The following is a 20,721-nucleotide window of genomic DNA, read 5'->3' as shown; positions in this document are numbered from 1 at the left end:
TAGGGTTAGGGCTAGGGCTAGGGTTAGGGCTAGGGTTAGGGATAGGGTTAGGGTAGGGCTAGGGCTAGGGTTAGGGTTAGGGTAGGGCTAGGGTTAGGGTTAGGGCTAGGGTTAGGGCTAGGGGTAGAGTTAGGGTTAGGTGTAGGGTTAGGGTAGGGTTATGGCTAGTGTTAGGGTTAGGGGTAGGGCTAGGGCTAGGGTTAGGGCTAGGGTTAGGGTTAGGGTTAGGGCTAGGGCTAGGGCTAGGGTTAGGGGCAGGGCTAGGGGTAGGGTTGGGGTAGGGCTAGGGTTAGGGGTAGGGGTAGAGGTAGGGCTAGAGTTAGGATTAGAGTTAGGGTTAGGGCTAGGGTAGGGTTATGGGTATGGTTAGGGGTATGGCTAGGGTTAGGATTAGAGTTAGGGTTAGGGGTAGGGCTAGGGGTAGGGGTAGGGCTAGGGTTAGGGCTAGGGTTAGGGTTAGAGTTAGGGCTAGGGTTAGGGTTAGGGGGCTAATAGGTCCTTGTGGCTAACAGAACAACAGAGGCTAGAATCTGAAAATACGTCTATGGTGATTTGCCTAGCATCTCCTGCTACATCTCCAGATGTTTTCCTTGACCTCCATTGTACCCACTTAGATGCAACATAGGTGCATTCCCAGCTTTCTATTTTCATGCACATTTTTCTAAATGAGACGAAACGTACGAAAAGACATTAACGACGTCAATAAACGTTTCAGTACAAAGTTGGAAAAATATAACCCACTCGGGTTAGTTCAGTCGAGATTTTATCAGTTGATAAACGCAGGCGAAGCTATTAATGTCTCAGCTGGCGGTTTGGCGCCATCTGGTGGCGAAAAGAATGATGGAACTTTACGACATTGATTATTAATGTGGCCTATTGGGTCACTGGATTGATGGTGAATGACTTGATGAATGAAAGGGTGACTGAGGAAGGGACCACGGGGGTGGTGGGGCGTCTGGGGGCACATGAGGTCTACATGAGGTCTACATGAGGTCTAATGAGGTTTTCATGAGGTCTAATGAGGTCTACATGAGGTTTTCATGAGGTCTACATGAGGTCTACATGAGGTCTACATGAAGTTTTCATGAGGTCTACATGAGGTCTAATGAGGTTTTCATGAGGTCTACATGAGGTCTAATGAGGTCTACATGAGGTCTACAATGAGGTATATTGAGGTCTACATGAGGTTTTCATGAGGTCTAATGAGGTTTTCATGAGGTCCAGGTGAGGACACCTGTCCAGGCTGCACCAGGAAGCAGACGTTGTTCGACCTGCGAGCGGGAATAACGCTAATGTTTTGCGCAAAAACATGAAGGTTGGATACCAAATCAAAGGCAAATAAATATATAATTGCATTCTAGAAATTACGCAGATATTGGATTATTTCAGCAGGCGTACGAAACCGGATCAACCCCTCAGCAGGACATCCGGTCGTGGTTTCTGAGGTTGTGTGGTTAATAGAGTAAAGTGTGTGATAATATTAAGGTTATGTTGGGGTCAGGGTCTGGCGAGGCGCTACCGGGGGAAGCGGCACAGCGCGGCCGGGCGGAATGACTTGAATGCTGATTGTGATCCGAGCAGACGAGCGGCGATGGATCGCTTCCTGCAGAGGGGCTGTAGGGAGCCGTCACCGCCCGCTCTCCATCTCCACACCTCGGATCAAACACGGGCAACGGGTTCTTCCTCCGAGTCGCGGAAACACGCGCTGAAACGCGAGAGGACCGGCGAAGACACGGACGCGGCGGACTCGCCGCTCCTCGCCGCGTTGTGCGGCAGCCGCGTCGACGCGGCAGAGCAACGCGTCGTCGCGGCTACGCGGCACGGCGCTCAGCCAGGCGGAGGCGCGGTGATGATGTCCACTGCGGGCCAGGCGCTCCGGGAGCCCGGCCACGATGTCATAGCGGCCCCTAAGGAGGAGCGGAAGGGGAAGAGAGCGATGATGATGAGGGGCTGGAAGAGAGATGCTGTCATCAGGACGAGGAAGGAGAAATACACGGATGTCTTCGCACCGAGCGCCCTGCCCGAGCTCTTGAGCAGGGACGGGCATTGTGCGGCAGAGTGGATGGGCGCCGAGAACGAAAACGGGCAGGAGAACGGAATGATCGGAATGAACGGATTGAACGGATTGAACGGACTGAAGAGCGGCAGCGCGGCGGTCGTCAGCCCGGCCGTGAAGAAGCACCGCGGAGCGGACAAGGTAGGAAGATGGAGGAGAACAGTCATGGTTACCGACCACTGCAGGTGTGTGGCCTTCAACACAAAGCAAGGAGAGGGGGAATGAGAGAGGGAAGAGGAGAGAGGGAAGAGGAAAGAGGGAAGGAGAGAGGGAAGGAGAGAGTGATGGAGGAAACATGAGGCATCAAGGTGCTGTTGTTGTCAGACGGCATCTTTACATCTACAGCGAAAGAGACAGACAGACAGACAAACACAGAGACAGACAGGTATCAACCTGTCTGTGGGACAGGGATGGATACTAAGATATGATATATTAATCATTATCATCATATATATATATCTATATATATATAGATATATATATATATATATATGTGTGTGTGTGTGTGCGTGTGTGTGGGGGTGGGGGGGGGGGGGGGGGGGTTTGGGTGTCTGTGTGTGTGTGTGTGTGTGTGTGTGTGTGTGTGTGTGTGTGTGTGTGTGTGTGTGTGTGTGTGCGTTTCTGCTGTGGGGGATGTGTTTGTGCATGAGACCACCAAGTGGGTGGCAAAAGGCTGTTTTGTGTTAGTGTTGTATATATATGTGTGTGTGTGTGTGTATGTGAGTTATGTACATTGTGTCTAAATGTTTACAAACATCTCAGTTGGTAAATATCTTTCCGCAGCAACGCAGGAACCAAAAACCAACTATCTTATTGTTCTATTATACTTCTATCCTTCTGTCCTTCTATCCATCTAACTATCACTATATCTATCTACCTACCTGTCTGTCTGTCTGTCTGTCTGTCTGTCTGTCTGTCTGTCTGTCTGTCTGTCTGTCTGTCTGTCTGTCTGTCTGTCTGTCTATCTATCTATCTATCTATCTATCTATCTATCTATCTATCTATCTATCTATCTATCTACCTATCTATCTATCTATCCTTCTACCTATCTATCTATCTACTACCTATCCATCTATCTATCCTTCTACCTATCTATCTATCTATCTATCCTTCTATCCATCTATCTATCTATCTATCTATCTATCTATCTATCTACTACCTATCTATCTATCTATCTATCCTTCTACCTATCTATCTATCTATCCTTCTATCATTCTATCCATCTATCTATCTATCTATCTATCTATCTATCTATCTATCTATCCTTCTATACATCTATCTATCTATCTATCTATCTATCTGTCATCTCTCTATATCTATATCTATTATATATCTTTATCTACATTTACATTTACATTTAGGACATTTAGCAGACGCTTTTATCCAAAGCGACTTACAATTCTCTCTCTCTCTCTCTCTCTCTCGCTCTCTCTCATCATCTAACCCTATCTATTTTCAATAGATTTTCAATTTTCAACCTCCAGTATTCAAAATATTATTTTAGCATAAGAAACATTTACATTGCTAAAGCACAAAAGTAAAATAAGATACAACATAGGATTAAAAAAATAAATAATAACATAACATTTTAAATGGATATTCAATTGTCTTTGTAATATTTGCTTGCCTCATTCGGTCATTTCACAGATCAATCGGCACCATTGTTGGTTATGAACTCAAAGTCAGGTTTGGATTCACCAAAGATCTTCAGTGACCGTGTTTACATGCTGGAGCATTATCATGTGATGAACATATCGAATAAAGATTGGATTCATGTAAACAGGTTTATTCCATCTGCTTCGCCAAAAGGATCGTCTCAGGACCGGATTAGTGAAGTCGATAGGATAGCTGGGCTTGAGCCGGTCATAGGCGGCTATCTACCTGCATGTGTACTCCATCGTATCGTACTATCTACCTGCACGTGTACTCCATCGTATCGTATCGCCGGGAGTTCGCGTCCTGCGCATGCTCGAGAATTTCGACCGGGGATTTCACCCGGAAGTGGAAGGAGACAACCTAATAAATAGTAGTGTTGTTGCCGGAAAGGTAAAACAATACCATGGCTACGGCGAAATCAGCAACGCTGGACGGCCGCAGCAAAAAGCTCCATTTGTTCCCTCATTTGTATACAGTGAAAAACGCACAAAACGTACACTAATGTTGCCTCGTCAAACTCCTCGTACGCCATCATTGTTTGTATGCCGCCAGATCGTTTGTTGTTGCTTTGACGTTTTCCGTGAACCGGAAGTGGCTCTAGTACCGCTTGTTGAAAGGGCTACAGCGCCACCTAGTGTAGCGGAGTCCACCAGGTCTCCGACCATTGTTCCAATCTGATCCGATGTGTGTATACTCAGACAAGTGACAGCCCCCCCCGTCGAGTGGCAACATCGTTATATGGCTTAATCCATGATAAGTCGATCTGGTCCGACTATGTAACCGCAATCAGTGAGAAACTAAAAGGAGAACTGAGGTCCGTCTGAGGAGGCCTTTGGTTGGCTAAGCTCATAATGTTGGCTAAGCGCAGAAGCATAAATACAAACATTGTGTTAAAGTGTGTTATAACTCTTTTTTTTTTAGTTAACACTGAGCAGGTATTGCAGATCATATCTAAAGTCTGAATGCAGATGAGCTCAGATCTGGGTAACTTAAATTTGCTTCATATGTGATTCGACCAATCGTGCTGCTGGGAGTGGGCTCTGTAAGCGCGTTATTGGTGAAAACAAACTTGGCCAACGGTGGTCAACTGTAAATAATGTCTGTAAAGGTTTCAAATCAACACTGGGTAGACTGGCCACTGAAGAAACTGTGGGAGGTACCCAGCACAACCAACGTTTGCAGACAACATTACTGACCATAACTGAGTTTTTAGAGAGGAACCTACTATTGATGTGTTTGCTCCAGTGTATTGCGCTGTTACTCTAAGAAGCCTTTGATACAGCACAACTTTATTATTATTATTATTGATAACAATAAACCCGGTCATTATACACTTGCATGCACAACGAAAAGTGGGCCATCGACCACCTTTATCTGCTGAATGAAGGCCAGAGATGTGGAGAAATCACAGAGGCGTACTTTGGTTGTGTTGTTAATTTCTTTGTGTTCCCGTGTAACAAGACTGGGGTGTGTAGGAGGGAGGAAAATATATTGTCTCTCATTTTATTTCATGATATTTACAAGCAAAAAAGGGGAATAGTTTTCTTCAGTCCTTTTCTAATCACAGATTCAATGGCGTTGTGCAGATTCCTTTAGTGTCCCCTTCAGGTTTTACTGGAGTAACCTTTGAGTTTGGAGGAGAACAGTTTAGCCATTTAGGTAGTTCATTCTTCAGCTGCTTGGCGGCCTTGCTTTGGTAGCTAAAGTGGGCAGCCTACCTGTTGCGGAAAATAAGTTTGACTAGGTTTGACCAAAAACTAACAAACGAATACCTTGCAAAATATATTTTTCGGCACTTCTTACACCTCTAAGATTTTTCACCTTGCCACATTTTTCGGCCGATGACAGCAAGGTGAACAATGTATAATTAGGCAGAAAGCCAAGGCCAACATTGAACTTTTTCCGCTATGAGATTTGTGATTTCCCTTCACCGTGGAGACCATCTAAGTGGCCTTCACTAACCGCTCAGGGAGCAAAACCAAACTGCATTAAGTAGGTATAAAACAAGTATGTCGGCAAACCTTTTCAAGCTCGGCAAGGTGACACAAAATCTACATCTTGGTGTGCTGCCTGCTAAAGTATTAACTGTATATTAAGTATTCAGCTGTTTGGTAGTTAATGGTTGAGCAGGAGTGGAAACATCATGCTAGCTGTTTGGTCGCTTCTACTCCTAACATCTCAGGGTCAACTGATGTTAATACTAGTCCTAACATGTCAGGGTCTACAGATGTTCCTACTCCTAACATCTCAGGGTCAACAGATGTTAATACTAGTCCTAACATGTCAGGGTCAACAGATGTTAATACTAGTCCTAACATCTCAGGGTCTACAGATGTTAATACTAGTCCTAACATGTCAGGGTCAACAGATGTTAATACTAGTCCTAACATCTCAGAGTCAACAGATGTTAATACTAGTCCTAACATGTCAGGGTCAACAGATGTTAATACTAGTCCTAACATGTCAGGGTCAACAGATGTTAATACTAGTCCTAACATGTCAGGTTCAACAGATGTTCCTCCTCCCTCTCTTCCAGTTGGACTCCATGTTCCCCGTGGCCCCCCCCCCGGCCCCTGTGGCCGCGGGCCCCCCCGGTTCCTCCCCCAAGCAGGTGGTGGTGATGACCCGCTCCATCGGCACCAACACCCCCGACGGTGCGGGGGCCCCCGGGGCCCCGGAGCCGGACTCCGCCTGCCTGGGGCCCTGCCAGCCGGGAACCAGCGTCAACCTGGAGGGCATTGTGTGGCATGAGACGGACGAGGGTGAGAGAGGAGGGGGGAGGAGAGGGAGAGAGAGAGAGAGGGGGGGAGAGAGAGAGAGAGAGAGAGACAGAGAGAGAGACGGAGGGAGGGAGAGGAGGGAGGGAGAGAGAGACAGAGGGAGAGAGAGGAGGGAGAGAGAGGAGGGAGGGAGAGAGAGAGAGACAGAGGGAGAGAGAGGAGGGAGAGAGAGAGACAGAGAGAGAGAGAGGGAGAGAGAGACAGAGGAAGAGAGAGGAGGGAGGGAGAGAGAGAGAGACAGAGGGAGAGAGAGAGAGAGAGAGAGGGAGAGAGAGAGAGAGAGACAGAGGGAGAGAGTGAGAGATGGAGAGGGAGAGGGAGGAGGGAGGGAGAGAGAGACAGAGGGAGAGAGAGGAGGGAGAGAGAGAGACATAGGGAGAGAGAGGAGGGAGAGAGAGAGAGAGGAGGGAGAGAGAGAGACAGAGGGAGAGAGAGGAGGGAGAGAAAGAGACAGAGGGAGAGAGAGGAGGGAGAGAGAGAGAGGGAGAGGGAGGGAGAGAGGGAGAGACAGAGGGAGAGAGAGGAGGGAGGGAGAGAGACAGAGGGAGAGAGGAGGGAGAGAGAGACAGAGAGAGAGGAGGGAGAAGGAGAGAGAGAGAGAGACAGAGGGAGAGAGAGGAGGGAGAGAGAGACAGAGAGAGAGGAGGGAGAGAGAGAGACAGAGAGAGGAGGGAGAGAGAGGAGGGAGAGAGAGACAGAGGGAGAGAGAGGAGGGAGAGAGAGAGAGACAGAGGGAGGGAGAGAGAGACAGAGAGAGACAGAGAGAGGAGGGAGAGAGAGAGAGACAGAGAGAGGAGGGAGAAGGAGAGAGAGGAGGGAGAGAGAGAGAGAGAGACAGAGAGGAGGGAGAGTGAGAGAGAGAGAGAGAAAAAGAGAGAGAGAGAGAGAAGAGGGAGAGGGGGAGATGGAATAAGGGGATAAGGGGAGAGAGGACCTGAGAACATTTCTAAAGTTGTTGAGGTTATCCATCCTTGCTGGATTTTGTCCTTGTGTATAAACAAATATTTTAAAGCTTCAAACTGTGAAAAAGGTCAACTCATAAGACTAGTACCATGAATACTTCTTGTGTGAGACTAGTTTACAGTGAAATACTGAGTTTACCAGAAGACCAGTTTCATAAATACTTTTTGTGTGTGTCTTTGTCGCAGGTGTGCTTGTGGTGAATGTGACCTGGAGGAAGAGGACCTATGTGGGAACACTGTTAGACTGTACCAAACATGACTGGGCGCCCCCAAGGTAACACACTGGTTCTGTTTGAGAGGAGGTCGAGGAGTGGGAGAGTCTTTGAACAAAAGGTTTTTGGGTTAGGGTTAGCCCAGGCTAACTGTTTGGCTTTCCTGTAATCTAAAGTTCCTTGCTGACATGTTTATATCTATCTATATATCTATATAATATCTACATATATATATATATATATATACAAGCCGTATGTGCAAACTCTGGAGAAAGGCTTAGGTTGAGCCTAAGCCTTGCCTAATGCTTAGGTTTGACCTAACCCTTGCCTAACCCTTAGGGTGAGCCTAAGGATTAGGCCACTATCCAGTACCAATATATCCACGTTCCGTCCACCAGGGAGGTTCCACTGCATCTCCTGCCCGTTTGGACATAGCTAGGCCGGGATATTTCCAGGAACAGGGCCATACCGTCAAACACAACTCTACTGCTCCAGCCTCTAATAAGTGTCTTTCTAACACGGACGAAATGGTTCTGTCTGAGACGTAATAAGAAAGGTGGCATCCGTGGACAGAGGTATGTTCCTAATTCTAAGTATCGCCGTTTCTCTTCCTTCCTCTCAGGTTCTGTGAGTCTCCCTCCAGCGATCCGGAAATGCAAAGCGGGCGTGGCCGAGGCAAACGAATGCGATTGGCGATCTCCGAGCGCCCCTGCGTGGAACCCCTCCCCGTGTCCAAGGTCCGGGGCCTATCACAGCACCGGAGCCGGGGAGGGGGCGTGACGGGGGGGGGGGCCACGGGGCCGATCCACAGCAAAGGGCGACGGGGCAGTCTGAACCTCATGAACAGCGGCTCATGTCGGGCTCCTCCGTCCTTCTTCACGGTGGAGGAGGTGAAGCCGGTGGCCGGCGGCAGCAGCAGCAGCGCCGCCGCCCTCCCCGTCCCCGGGAAGAGGAAGGTGAAGCCCCCGGGGGACCTGGACCTCAGCCTGCTCTCCGCCGCCGACGACGGCAAACTGGGCAGTGGCAAGCGGATCCGAGCCAAGTCCCGCAGCGCGCCGTCCACGCCCCAGGGGAAGGCGGACCCCTCCTTCATGGACCCCGGGGGCGGGGGCTGCACCTCCTCCTCGCCCCCGCCCCCTCCCATCCTCATTGACTGCCCCCACCCCAACTGCACCAAGCGCTACAAGCACATCAACGGGCTGCGCTACCACCAGACCCACGCCCACCTGGAGGTCGGCGGGCAGAGGAAGCCGGAGCTGGAGGCCCTGAAGGACGCCGAGGGCGGGGAGCGCCTGTCGGACTGTGAGGACGCCCCGGGCGGCAGGACCTACAACCTCTCGGAGGCCGGCAGCGCTAATAGCAACAGCGCTAATGCTAGCAGCGCTAACGCTAGCAGCGCTAACACTAGTGGCCTGAGCTCCTCAAAGAAGGCCGCGCCCCTCTACAAGGTGACCACAGTGGGTTCTCCGAAGAACCGGAGACTGCTGCTGAGCACCGACACGGCCAAAACCAGGAGAACCTCTCTGCTCCGGGATGGACTCATGGACGACCTCAGCAACCTGCCCATCATCTCCAACATGACCGTGGTGCTGGAGAACTGCATGGTCCCCGACCGCAGCTCCACCGTGGAGATGCCCAAACTGGAGGCGGAGGGTTTGATTGACAAGAAGGGCGGGGTTAGTGACAAAGGGAAAAAGGCCAATGGGAAGGCAGAGAAGCTCTCCAAGTCCCGGGCCAACCGCCCTATCGCACCGGCCCCGCCTCCCCCTAAGCTCATCGCCGTCCCCAGCCTCACTAACCCTAACTCTGCGTACAACACCAGCAGCTCAGGCAGCCCCAGCCCGGCAGAACCCCACCCCACCAACGCCCAGCCGCCCCACCAGCCCCCGCCCCCACAGCCACCCACTCCCCTGGTCTCCGGGGGTCTCAGCTCTAAGAACCCCCCCCCCGCCGCCCCTCTAAAGCCCATCAAGCCAAAGCTCAGTCTTGCGGATCCGTGTTTGGGGAAAACCGCCTTGGTCCCCTGCAGCAAGGAAACCCGGAAGAAGGAGAAACGGAGACTGAAGGACAAACACAGCAAAGACCCGGACAGGACGTCCGGCGGGGACGCCGGGGTCAAGGCGGAGGACTGTGGCGGCGCTGGGGGACCCAAACCGGCAGCCAGAGAAGCTCCCGGAAGCCTCCTGAAGGAGCACCTCAGTAAGCAGGAGGTGGTGAATGGTCTGACAGGAAGCCAGGAGAGCAGGATGGCCAGCATCCGCGCGGAGGCCGACAAGGTGTACACCTTCACGGACAACGCCCCCAGTCCGTCCATCGGCACGTCGCTGCGTCTGGACACCGGTACCGGAATGGCCTCACCAGACGGTGACAGCAAGAACAACAGCCCCGCCTACTCTGATATCTCGGACGCCGGGGACGACGGCGGGGCTGTGGAATGTCGGCCCGACTGTCCAAGGTCCAAGTCTGGTCCTCCCTCCTCTTCCTCCTCCTCATCCTCCGCCTCCTCCTCCTCCGATGAGACGCCCAACAGTCACCATGGAAACCTTAGCAACAGCCACCAGGGGAACGCCAACAAGATCCCTCCCGCGGCGGCCAACCCTCTCGCAAAGGACTCTCAGTACTACCAGGGCTACGACTCCTACTACCTCCAGGGGTTCATGCAGGGCGACCGGCAGAACCACTGCAGCCCCGCCTTCCACAAGGGCGTCGACGTCAAGGGAAAGGACTGGAAGGAGGACCTGAAGGAGGAGGAGCCGGTGGACTCCAAGAAGGCGGAGGGCTGTGGCCAGTCCCAGCTCCAGCTGGCCATGAGTCAGACCCAGACCGCCCTGGCCCAGTCGCTGTACTACGGCCAGTACTCCAGGGCGCTCTACACTGACCAGAAACTGTTGCTGGGCAACAAGTGCTGCGACCAGGTGCCCGGTGGCGCAAAGCAACGGTCAGACCGCGGGCCGCCGGGCTCCGGTCGTGACGGGGAGGACGGGAAGTACGCATCGGCAGGGTCAGGAGGAGTGGCCATGCCGGCCAAAGGGGGGGACGGTACGAAGGGCTGCTGCTCTAAACCCACGTTGACCTACGCGGAGAAGGGCGAACGAGGGGATCGGGGGGAGAGGGCCGAGCGAGGGCAGCTGAGCAGCATGCTGGACCAACAGCCCGGCAACGTCAAGGCGTCCTCCTCCTCTCCGTCACTTCACAACCTAAACACTCCGACAGATCTGGACTCAAATGGCTCCTACTCCAGTGTAAGTTTCTCCTTCAGTCTCTAGTGTTTCTACTGTGTTCTGCTGTCTCAGAGTTAGAGAACTTTGTTCAAGGAAAACCATTTGGGGCTTTTGCCCATAATGTGTGATCTTTATGGTGCTGTAGGTTAGGGTTAAAAATGTAATTTACCACTTGCCACATACCCTAACCATCTGGATGTAGGTTGGTATTCTGCTTCCATGAATAAAGACGTACTTGGTTTTATACGTGAGAATGGAGATAAACACATGTTATTTAAACTAGCTGTAAGTGGAAACTTTCAACACACACAAATAAACAAAACCTTTTTCATAATGCCTATGTTGGTTTTAAGAAATGTTTTTTTGAAAGAATTCTAGTCGTTAGATTGGGGTGGTAGCATTTCAGGTTAATTGGGGTTATTTGATGGATCTGCATACTGTAACCGTTTGAAGGCCGCTGTGGCTTCTGTCTGTTGGCTTGTCAAGCTGTTCCATGTCATTTAGAGAGGATTCAATTTATTTTTGTTTTCATCCACTTTAAAATGGCCGCCTGCAGAAACGTTGGTCATCCTCCATCAACATCATCCAGTGAGCGGTCGATCTGTCATGTTCCAGTTAGGAACCAGTGTTTCTGCTAAGATATGTCATGTTTCCTCTAAGATCTGTAGTGTTCAGTCCATCAGTTTAAGCTCTGGAGTGTTTCCTCCACGGTCTCTAGTGTTTCCTCTAAGATCTCTAGTGTTTCCTATCAGATCCGGAGTGTTCTCTGAGCTCTGGTGTGTTTCCTATCAGATCTGGAGTGTTCTCTGAGCTCTGTTGTGTTTCCTATAAGCTCTGTCATATTTCATCAATGATCTGTCGTGTTTCCTCTAAGATCAATCTACAATGGTGTGCCAAAAAGCTTTGAAGCTTTTGACAATTCACACATAGAAACAATGCTATTGCTTACTCCTGCTAGTGCTAATTACGGTTACTGCTAAATACTGCTAGTGCTAGTGGGTCCATCTGAAAGGGTGTGAGTTTTCTGAGTTACGGCCAATAGATTCAAAAGCTGGCGCAGACATCTAGATGGCTGTTGAACCAAACATGGCTGCCACTCTTTGTTTTGTAGGTGAAACACTTGCACTAGAACCAACACCTGTCCATCATCTAGAACAGACACCTGTCCATCATCTAGAACCAACACCTGTCCATCATCTAGAACCAACACCTGTCCATCATCTAGAACAGACACCTGTCCATCATCTAGAACCAACACCTGTCCATCATCTAGAACCAACACCTGTCCATCATCTAGAACAGACACCTGTCCATCATCTAGAACAGACACCTGTCCATCATCTAGAACAGACACCTGTCCATCATCTAGAACCGACACCTGTCCATCATCTAGAACAGACACCTGTCCATCATCTAGAACAGACACCTGTCCATCATCTAGAACCAACACCTGTCCATCATCTAGAACAGACACCTGTCCATCATCTAGAACCGACACCTGTCCATCATCTAGAACCGACACCTGTCCATCATCTAGAACCGACACCTGTCCATCATCTAGAACCGACACCTGTCCATCATCTAGAACCAACACCTGTCCATCATCTAGAACCAACACCTGTCCATCATCTAGGACCGACACCTGTCCATCATCTAGAACCGACACCTGTCCATCATCTAGAACCGACACCTGTCCATCATCTAGAACCGACACCTGTCCATCATCTAGAACAGACACCTGTCCATCATCTAGAACCAACACCTGTCACATCATCTAGAACCGACACCTGTCACATCATCTAGAACCGACACCTGTCCATCATCTAGAACCGACACCTGTCACATCATCTAGAACTGACACCTGTCCATCATCTAGAACCGACATCTGTCACATCATCTAGAACCGACACCTGTCCATCATCTAGAACAGACACCTGTCACATCATCTAGACAACACCTGTCCATCATCTAGAACCGACACCTGTCCATCATCTAGAACAGACACCTGTCCATCATCTAGAACCGACACCTGTCCATCATCTAGCCCCCAGACGGCCTCGGCTGGGCGTACAGACGGCCACGGTGCAAACAGCCCCATTATCCTCTTGGTCTCCACGGCAACCAGCCAGAGGAGGGTGAGGGGGACCAGACCAAGGAATGGCGAGCTACCCTGGAGCCGGTCGGAGCCAAGATGGCCACCATCGGGGGAGGCGGAGTTAGAGGAGGAGAAAGGGGGGGGGGCCAACATGCCACTCCCATCGGCGAAGCGGAGGACGTTGAGAGGTTGGAGGGGGAGGAGGTGATGGGCGAGGAGCCAATAGGAGGGCTGTGTGAGGAGCCAATAGGAGGGCTGTGTGAGGAGTCGCAAAGTGCCCGGGTAGCGGTGTCCCCCCCCCAGCAGTCCTACCTGCCCTACCAGCAGACCCCCTACCCCCCTTACCTGGCCCTGACCCGGTCCTCACAGGGCATGTCCCCGAACATGGCCCACAGCTACCCTGGTACACACACACACACACACACACTGCCAACTACCCTGGTACACACACACACACACACACACACACAGACTGCCAACTACCCTGGTACACACACACACACACACACACACACACTGCCAAGTACCCTGGTACACACACACACACACTGCCAACTACCCTGGTACACACACACACACACACGCGCACACACACACACACACACACACTACCAACTACGTTGGTACACACACACACACCACACTACCGACTACCCTGGTACACACACACACACACACACACTACCAATTACCCTGGTACACACACACACACACCACACTACCAACTACCCTGCTTTGTATGTACATCATGACAAAACTATTATACTGTATAGTATTTATAATGTGTATGTGTTGTAATACGTGCGTGTGTTCCCAGGTTTTCACTACCCTCTGTACGGTAAGACTGCAGGGCGGGACGACCCCGAGGGAACCAATCACACTGAGCCGTCCAGCGTGGAGCTCCACCAGCCCAGCCTCCTCAGCCAGGGCAAGTCCCCTGCCGTGAGTACACCTCCACCCACCTCCACCTACCTCCACCCAGCTACACCCACCTCCACCTACCTCCACCTAACTACACCTAGCTGTACCTAGCTACACCTACCTCCACCCACCTCCACCCAGCTACACCTACCTCCACCCAGCTACACCTACCTCCACCTAACTACACCTAGCTGTACCTAGCTACACCTACCTCCACCTACCTCCACCCACCTCCACCCAGCTACACCTACCTCCACCTACCTCCACCCAGCTACACCCACCTCCACCCACCTCCACCCAGCTACACCTACCTCCACCTAACTACACCTAGCTGTACCTAGCTACACCTACCTCCACCTAACTACACCTAACTACATCTAGTCCACCCACCTCCACCCAGCTACACCTACCTCCACCTAACTACACCTAGCTGTACCCACCTCCACCCAGCTACATCTACCTCCACCTAGCTACACATACCTCCACCTAACTACACCTAGCTACACCTACCTCCACCCACCTCCACCTAGCTACCCCTAGCTAAACATTGCTACACCTATCTCCACCTAGCTATACCTACCTCCACCTAGCTAACTACACCTAGCTCAGCCCAGCTCCACCTAGCTACACCTATACCCAGCTCCACCTAGCTACACCTATACCCAGCTTAGCCTAGCTACGCCAACACCTAACTACATTCAGTTTAGCCTAGCTACACGACACATAGCCACTCCTAGATTCACCCAGCTACACCTACACCTAGCGTAGCCTAGCTTTACCTACACACAAGCCACACCTAGCTTAGCCTAGCTTTACCTACACATAGCCACACCTAGCTTAGCCTAGCTTTACCTACACATAGCCACACCTAGCTTAGCCTAGCTTTACCTACACATAGCCACACCTAGCTTAGCCTAGCTTTACCTACACATAGCCACACCTAGCTTAGCCTAGCTTTACCTACACACATAGCCACACCTAGCTTAGCTTAGCTTTACCTACACACATAGCCACACCTAGCTTAGCCTAGCTTTACCTACACACATAGCCACACCTAGCTTAGCCTAGCTTTACCTACACACATAGCCACACCTAGCTTAGCCTAGCTTTACCTACACATAGCCACACCTAGCTTAGCCTAGCTTTACCTACACACATAGCCACACCTAGCTTAGCCTAGCTACCGCTACACCTTGTCCTACACCTAGCCTATGAGCCTAGCCTGAGGAGAGTGAACTCCTCCTCCGTGCAGCCAGGGGAGAAGGGCTCCCCGGAGAGGGAGAGGGAGAGGGAGTTGGAGCGGGAGAGGAACCACGTGTCCTTTGGCCGACACCTCCACACCCACCACCACACCCACCTGGGAGTGAGCTACAGCCTGCTCTCTGCACCCTACGACGTCTACCAAGGTGAGGTCGCTCACAGAATCACATATATTGACGTTTTATGTACAGAATATATAAGTATATAAGTCCCAAGAATATAATATGTTTCCCAGTCTCCTGTCTTACGTTGGATATCACCCGCTGTGTTAGCCGTGTAGGTTGAACTTGTTTAATAAATCAGTTGTTTATGCGTGACATGACAGGCTGTGACTCTGGGTTAGGGTTAGGCTGTGACTCTAGGGTTAGGCTGTGACTCTGGGCTAGGGTTAGGCTGTGACTCTGGGCTAGGGTTAGGCTGTGACTCTGGGTTAGGGTTAGGCTGGGACTCTGGGCTAGGGTTAGGCTGTGACTCTGGGTTAGGGTTAGGCTGTGACTCTAGGGTTAGGCTGTGACTCTGGGCTAGGGTTAGGCTGTGACTCTGGGCTAGGGTTAGGCTGTGACTCTGGGTTAGGGTTAGGCTGTGACTCTGGGCTAGGGTTAGGCTGGGACTCTGGGTTAGGGTTAGGCTGTGACTCTGGGCTAGGGTTAGGCTGCGACCCTGGGGTGCTGGTATATCCTCGTTATTTGTCTTCCTATTGGTCATTGTCATAATGGCGCATTTCTAACACGGCCAGCGACCTTCAGCCTGTCCCAAGTCACATGTCGTATGGTCAGAGACAGTCGATCATGAACAGCTTCAGTTTGAGTCCATTCAGAGCCTCTCCAAGACCCTTACCCTCTAACCCTAACCCTGTTGAAAGAGGTTGTCTTTGAGTGCCTGGTATTAGCACGCCTGATGGCTGCTAAGGCTCGTTAGCATGATAATCATGAGGAGACCTCTGGTTTTCTGCTCTAGTTGAGGTCTCATCCTAAGCCCGATGTGGTTAGGGTTAGGGTTAGATGGACCCTCCTGTTGGTTATTCCCTTGCCCCGCTGTCCACCCTGACAGAATCTGGGATCGGCCTGACGTCAAATCATTCCCAAAATACCGTTGACCTCAATACACAACAACATTGTTGTTATGATGTTTTTTTGATATGTGGCATGCAATTACTGCCAATTGGGCATTTTGTTGGTTTGTCATTTAGTTTTTCTCCCATTCATATCAAAGGTTTGAGTTCCAGATCCCTGGTCACCAATCAGGTCACAGGACAGTCCCCTACTGGTAGGATTACATCAACTCTTTAACCTCCTTCTGTAATACTGTAGAACTAGTAGAACACAGAGTACTCTGAACATCCTAGTTCTGCTGTAGTACTTGTAGAACACAGAGTACTCTGAACATCCTAGTACTGTAATACTGTAGAACTAGTAGAGTACTCTGAACATCCTAGTTCTGCTGTAGTACTTGTAGAATACAGAGTACTCTGAACATCCTAGTTCTGTAATACTGTAGTACTAGTAGAACACAGAACAGAGTACTCTGAACATCCTAGTACTGTAATACCACTGTGCTAGTACATCAAAATGCATCATGGGAGTTTCTGTTTGCGATCCTAACCATATGGAGAGAGTTCTGGAGTTGTAATACTGTGAAATCACAATTAATTCCATGATGAATTACTAAACCATGACCAAAAACTGCCAACACAATAACTAACATTCCCATGCTCCTTGGTTCCAGAGTGAAAGCGGTCGTTGCGATGTGACGTTCGGGTGCCCTTTCGTACAATGCTTCACGCTACCTTGCGTTGTGTTTTGTCTCTGCAGAGTCCCAGGGGAAGAACTAGCATCACGTGACCCCAGCTGACATCATCAGAACTAGCGTCATGTGACCCCGAGCTGACATCATCAGAATCACCTCTTTCAGATCAGAAGACAAAACATGCACTTTCAATCTTTGTTATTTCTACTGACGACTTGGTTTGTAACACGACGAGGAGCAGGAAGAGGTGACTCGTTTAAGAGATGACAAGAAGCAGGAGGAAAGAAAGACGGGCTCCCAATAGCTGGAGACAGAGCAGAGGGCCGAGGACGTCGGTAGGGCCACGCGTAGAGGGACGTGACCCCATGACCCAGCCACCTCCAGCCAATCACAGCCTCCATGCTCCATGCTGGTGGAATCCCTCACATCAGATGAAGAGTGATGTCATTGTGATGTCATAGGGTGGAATGTACCCCAGAGAGAGGCGAGAAAAATCCTTACTATCATTCTGATTATTCTAATTATTATTCTTAATTAATTATTAGTATAATAGCGATTATACTAATATTATTCTAGTATTACCGAAGTGGTCCTCTCCGCCATGTATTACTAATAATCTGTACTTGGGTGTAACCATGTTGATTGTATTGTCTTTATGTGAGAGTAAACCTTTCATCCAGACGCCTCGAGCCACCAGCCCAGCCCTGTATATTCTGTATAGATTCACGCTTAGACAGCAGTCTGTGGTAAACTCTTCTGGGCCAGTTATTTCCAACTCTAGTTTAACCCCGGCTACATGCTTTAAACTCTGGTTTAACCCTGCTACATGTTTTAACCTCTAGTTTGACACAGATACATGTTTTAAGCTCTAGTTTAACACAGATACATGTTTTAAACTCTAGTTTAACACAGATACATGTTTGTAACTCTAGTTTGACACAGATACATGTTTTAAACTCTAGTTTGACACAGATACATGTTTTAAACTCTAGTTTGACACAGATACATGTTTTAAACTCTAGTTTAACACAGATACATGTTTGTAACCACACCAGGTCTTTCAAACATACCAGATGTTCCCAGCCCTGCCACACTTTAAACTTTAGTTTAACAATACCAGATATTTCAAACTTTAGTTTAACCATGCCAGATGTTTAAAACCATACCAGATGTATAAAACCATTCCAGATGTCCCAAGCATCAGGACCTCTCAAATGACCCCAACCCTAACCCTGACCTTTGGGATGACCCTAACCCTAACCCAGACCTTTGGGATGACCCTAACCCTAACTCTGACCTTTGGGATGACCCTAACCCTAATCCTATAAATGTTAGGGCAACAGTGAGAGATACCGCTCTTGGTGTCCAACAACAGATCACATGACGTGTCTTTTGTAGTAAAACATTAGCAATGTGTGGCATGGAATGCTCACTCAGTATTAAGCGCTTATGTAAATGACAAACGCTATGGGCAACATTACCGCCATGCTAAAGCTCTGTCACCAAAGCACAACTCAGACAAACATATTTAGAATGAGTTCTTACATGTTTAAAGTAAAACTGACCCCTACCTACAGTACCCCTGACCTAACCCTGACCCTAACCCTCACCCCGTCCCTGACCCTAACACTAACCCTAACCCTGACCCTGATCCTAACCCTGACCCTAACCCTGACCCTAACCTTGACCCTGACCCTGACACTAACCCTGACCCTAACCCTGACCCTAACACTAACCCTGACCCTAACACTAACCCTCGCCCCGCCCAAGAGCATGCGGTGGAGTGCCTCAAACGTAATCACTCAAACAAAAACAGCCGTGAATCGCCATGTAAGTAAGAAATGTCTCATCACAAAGACCAAAATGCCACATTGCTATTGTCTACCTTCATAAACTATTGTGGCCCAACGAAGAGATTATGATAAATGATGAGAGGCGGATATGATCCATCACCCACAACCATATGATGTTTGAGCTACTCCCTGTCACACTACTCCAAAACAGCTCAAATCCATTGCACTACTATGTAACTTAATACTTCACTTTAACTTACACCTAAATGTTGACCCTTTTAGCCGGGAACACCCCAGAGCGTTGGTCCCTCCCCCCCAAAGCATTGGTCCCTCCCCCCAGAGTGTTGGTCCCTCCCCCCCAGAGCGTTGGTCCCTCCCCCCCAGAGCATTGGTCCCTCCCCACCAGAGCATTGGTCCCTCCCCCCCAGAGCATTGGTCCCTCCCCCCAGAGCATTGGTCACTCCCCCCAGAGCGTTAGTCCCTCCCCCCAGAGCATTGGTCCCGCCCCCTCGTGCTCCGCAAGGGATCGTCCCGCAATTATTGACCAAAAAATGTTCTCAAATTTTTTTATTTTTTTTTATTTTTGCAAAGATTGTAAAATTATTCTAGTGACTGTTTGTGTGTGTGTGCGCGTGTGTGTGTGTGTGTGTGTGTGTGCGTGTGTGTGTGTGTGTGTGTGTTCCCGGATAAAAGGTTTGTAAAATTGCACCCTGCTAAGGTTAGAGTCATGCTGTCCAACAGAGACACACTGAAGGGTTTACTAACACAGGAAGGGTTTACCACCACAGCAATTAGTTCACTAAGCATCACAAGCTCTCCTCCTGCTTCCAACCCAACCCCAATTTCTCTCGCTGTCTCCCCCCTCTCCTGCCTCCTCTCTCCCCTCTCCCCTGCCTCCTCTCTCTCCCCCCTCTCCTGTCTCCTCTCTCTCCCTCTCTGCCCCTCTCCTCTCTCTCCTCCCTCTTCCCTCTCTCTCTCTCCCTCATCTCCTCCTCTCTCCCTCCCCCCTCTCTGTCTGTCTCCCCTTTCCTCCTCTCTCTCTCCCCTCTCCCTCTTCTCCTCTTCCTCTCTCCCCCCTCTTCCCCCCCTCCCTTCTCCTCTCTCTCTCCCCCCTCTCTCTTCTCTCTCTCCCCCCTCTCCTGCCTCCTCTCTCTCCCCCCTCTCCTGCCTCCTCTCTCTCCTCCCTCTTCCCCCTCTCTCTCCCCCCTCCCTTCTCCTCTCTCTCCCTCATCTCCTCCTCTCTCTCCCCCCTCTCTGTCTGTCTCCCCTTTCCTCCTCTCTCTCTCCCCTCTCCCTCCCCCTCTTCTCCTCTCCCTCTCTCCCCCCTCTTCTCCTCTCTCCCTCTCCCCCCTCTCCTCCTCTCTCTTTCCCCTCTCTCTCCTCCCTCTTCCCCCTCTCTCTCTCTCCTCTCTCTCCCCCCTCTCTCTCCTCCTCTCTCTCTCTCTCCTCCTCTCTCTTTCCCCCTCTCCTCCTCTCCCTCTTCCCCCCTCTCCTCTCTCCCTCTCTCTCTCCTCCTCTCCTCCCCCCTCTCTCTCCCTCTGTAGTGCTGGGTGTCCCTCTACCAGCTGCTCTGCTGTATATACGGCTGCCTTCATCTGAGAGACCAACAGTACACAATAGTGCACCTGAACTTCCCCAGCCATCCATCCAAGTATTTCTGATTCCGATAATACAACTAGTCGTCCAAGCCTAACTAGTACCATGGGTTTCATGGTTAACGGTTAACTTTGGACCACTCTCAAAAACCAAACCCTGCCCATCGTATATCCATGGTTGTTTTCTTCCTTGAATATAAAACTCTGTTTACAAGGTATATGTCATCCTTAGGGAGACAGTGTTGTCTATGAAAGCTGCTTGGTTGCTCTTTCCACCTCACGGTGTGTTGACTTATTAACTATGAAAACGTATTAACATGAAACCTGCTGTTGCTTTTTTATACTGTATATGCCTTAATTCATATGTTTGGCAATCATGATTAAAGAATGTTTATATATAGCCTCTCTTTGTTGAACAACGAAC

General features: G+C 50.1%; 1 protein-coding gene across 1 annotated transcript; it reads left to right on the top strand.

The window, feature by feature from the left end:
* Positions 1-1,591: 1,591 nt before the first annotated feature.
* Positions 1,592-16,994, top strand: znf608 (zinc finger protein 608; the record flags this gene model as incomplete). Its single annotated transcript, XM_084468958.1, has 9 exons — positions 1,592-2,197; positions 6,249-6,474; positions 7,641-7,728; positions 8,289-10,908; positions 13,013-13,385; positions 13,800-13,924; positions 15,156-15,309; positions 16,376-16,429; positions 16,975-16,994. The coding sequence occupies 9 exons, from the start codon at positions 1,592-1,594 to the stop codon at positions 16,992-16,994; spliced, it is 4,266 nt and encodes a 1,421-aa protein (XP_084325084.1).
* Between the last annotated feature and the right edge of the window lie 3,727 nt (positions 16,995-20,721).

Source organism: Micromesistius poutassou (genome assembly GCF_964030765.1).
Source record: "Micromesistius poutassou genome assembly, chromosome: 5".
Classification (NCBI taxonomy): domain Eukaryota; kingdom Metazoa; phylum Chordata; class Actinopteri; order Gadiformes; family Gadidae; genus Micromesistius; species Micromesistius poutassou.
The sequence above is the reverse complement of the archived record's forward strand: the minus strand, read 5'-3'. Positions and strand labels throughout refer to the sequence as shown.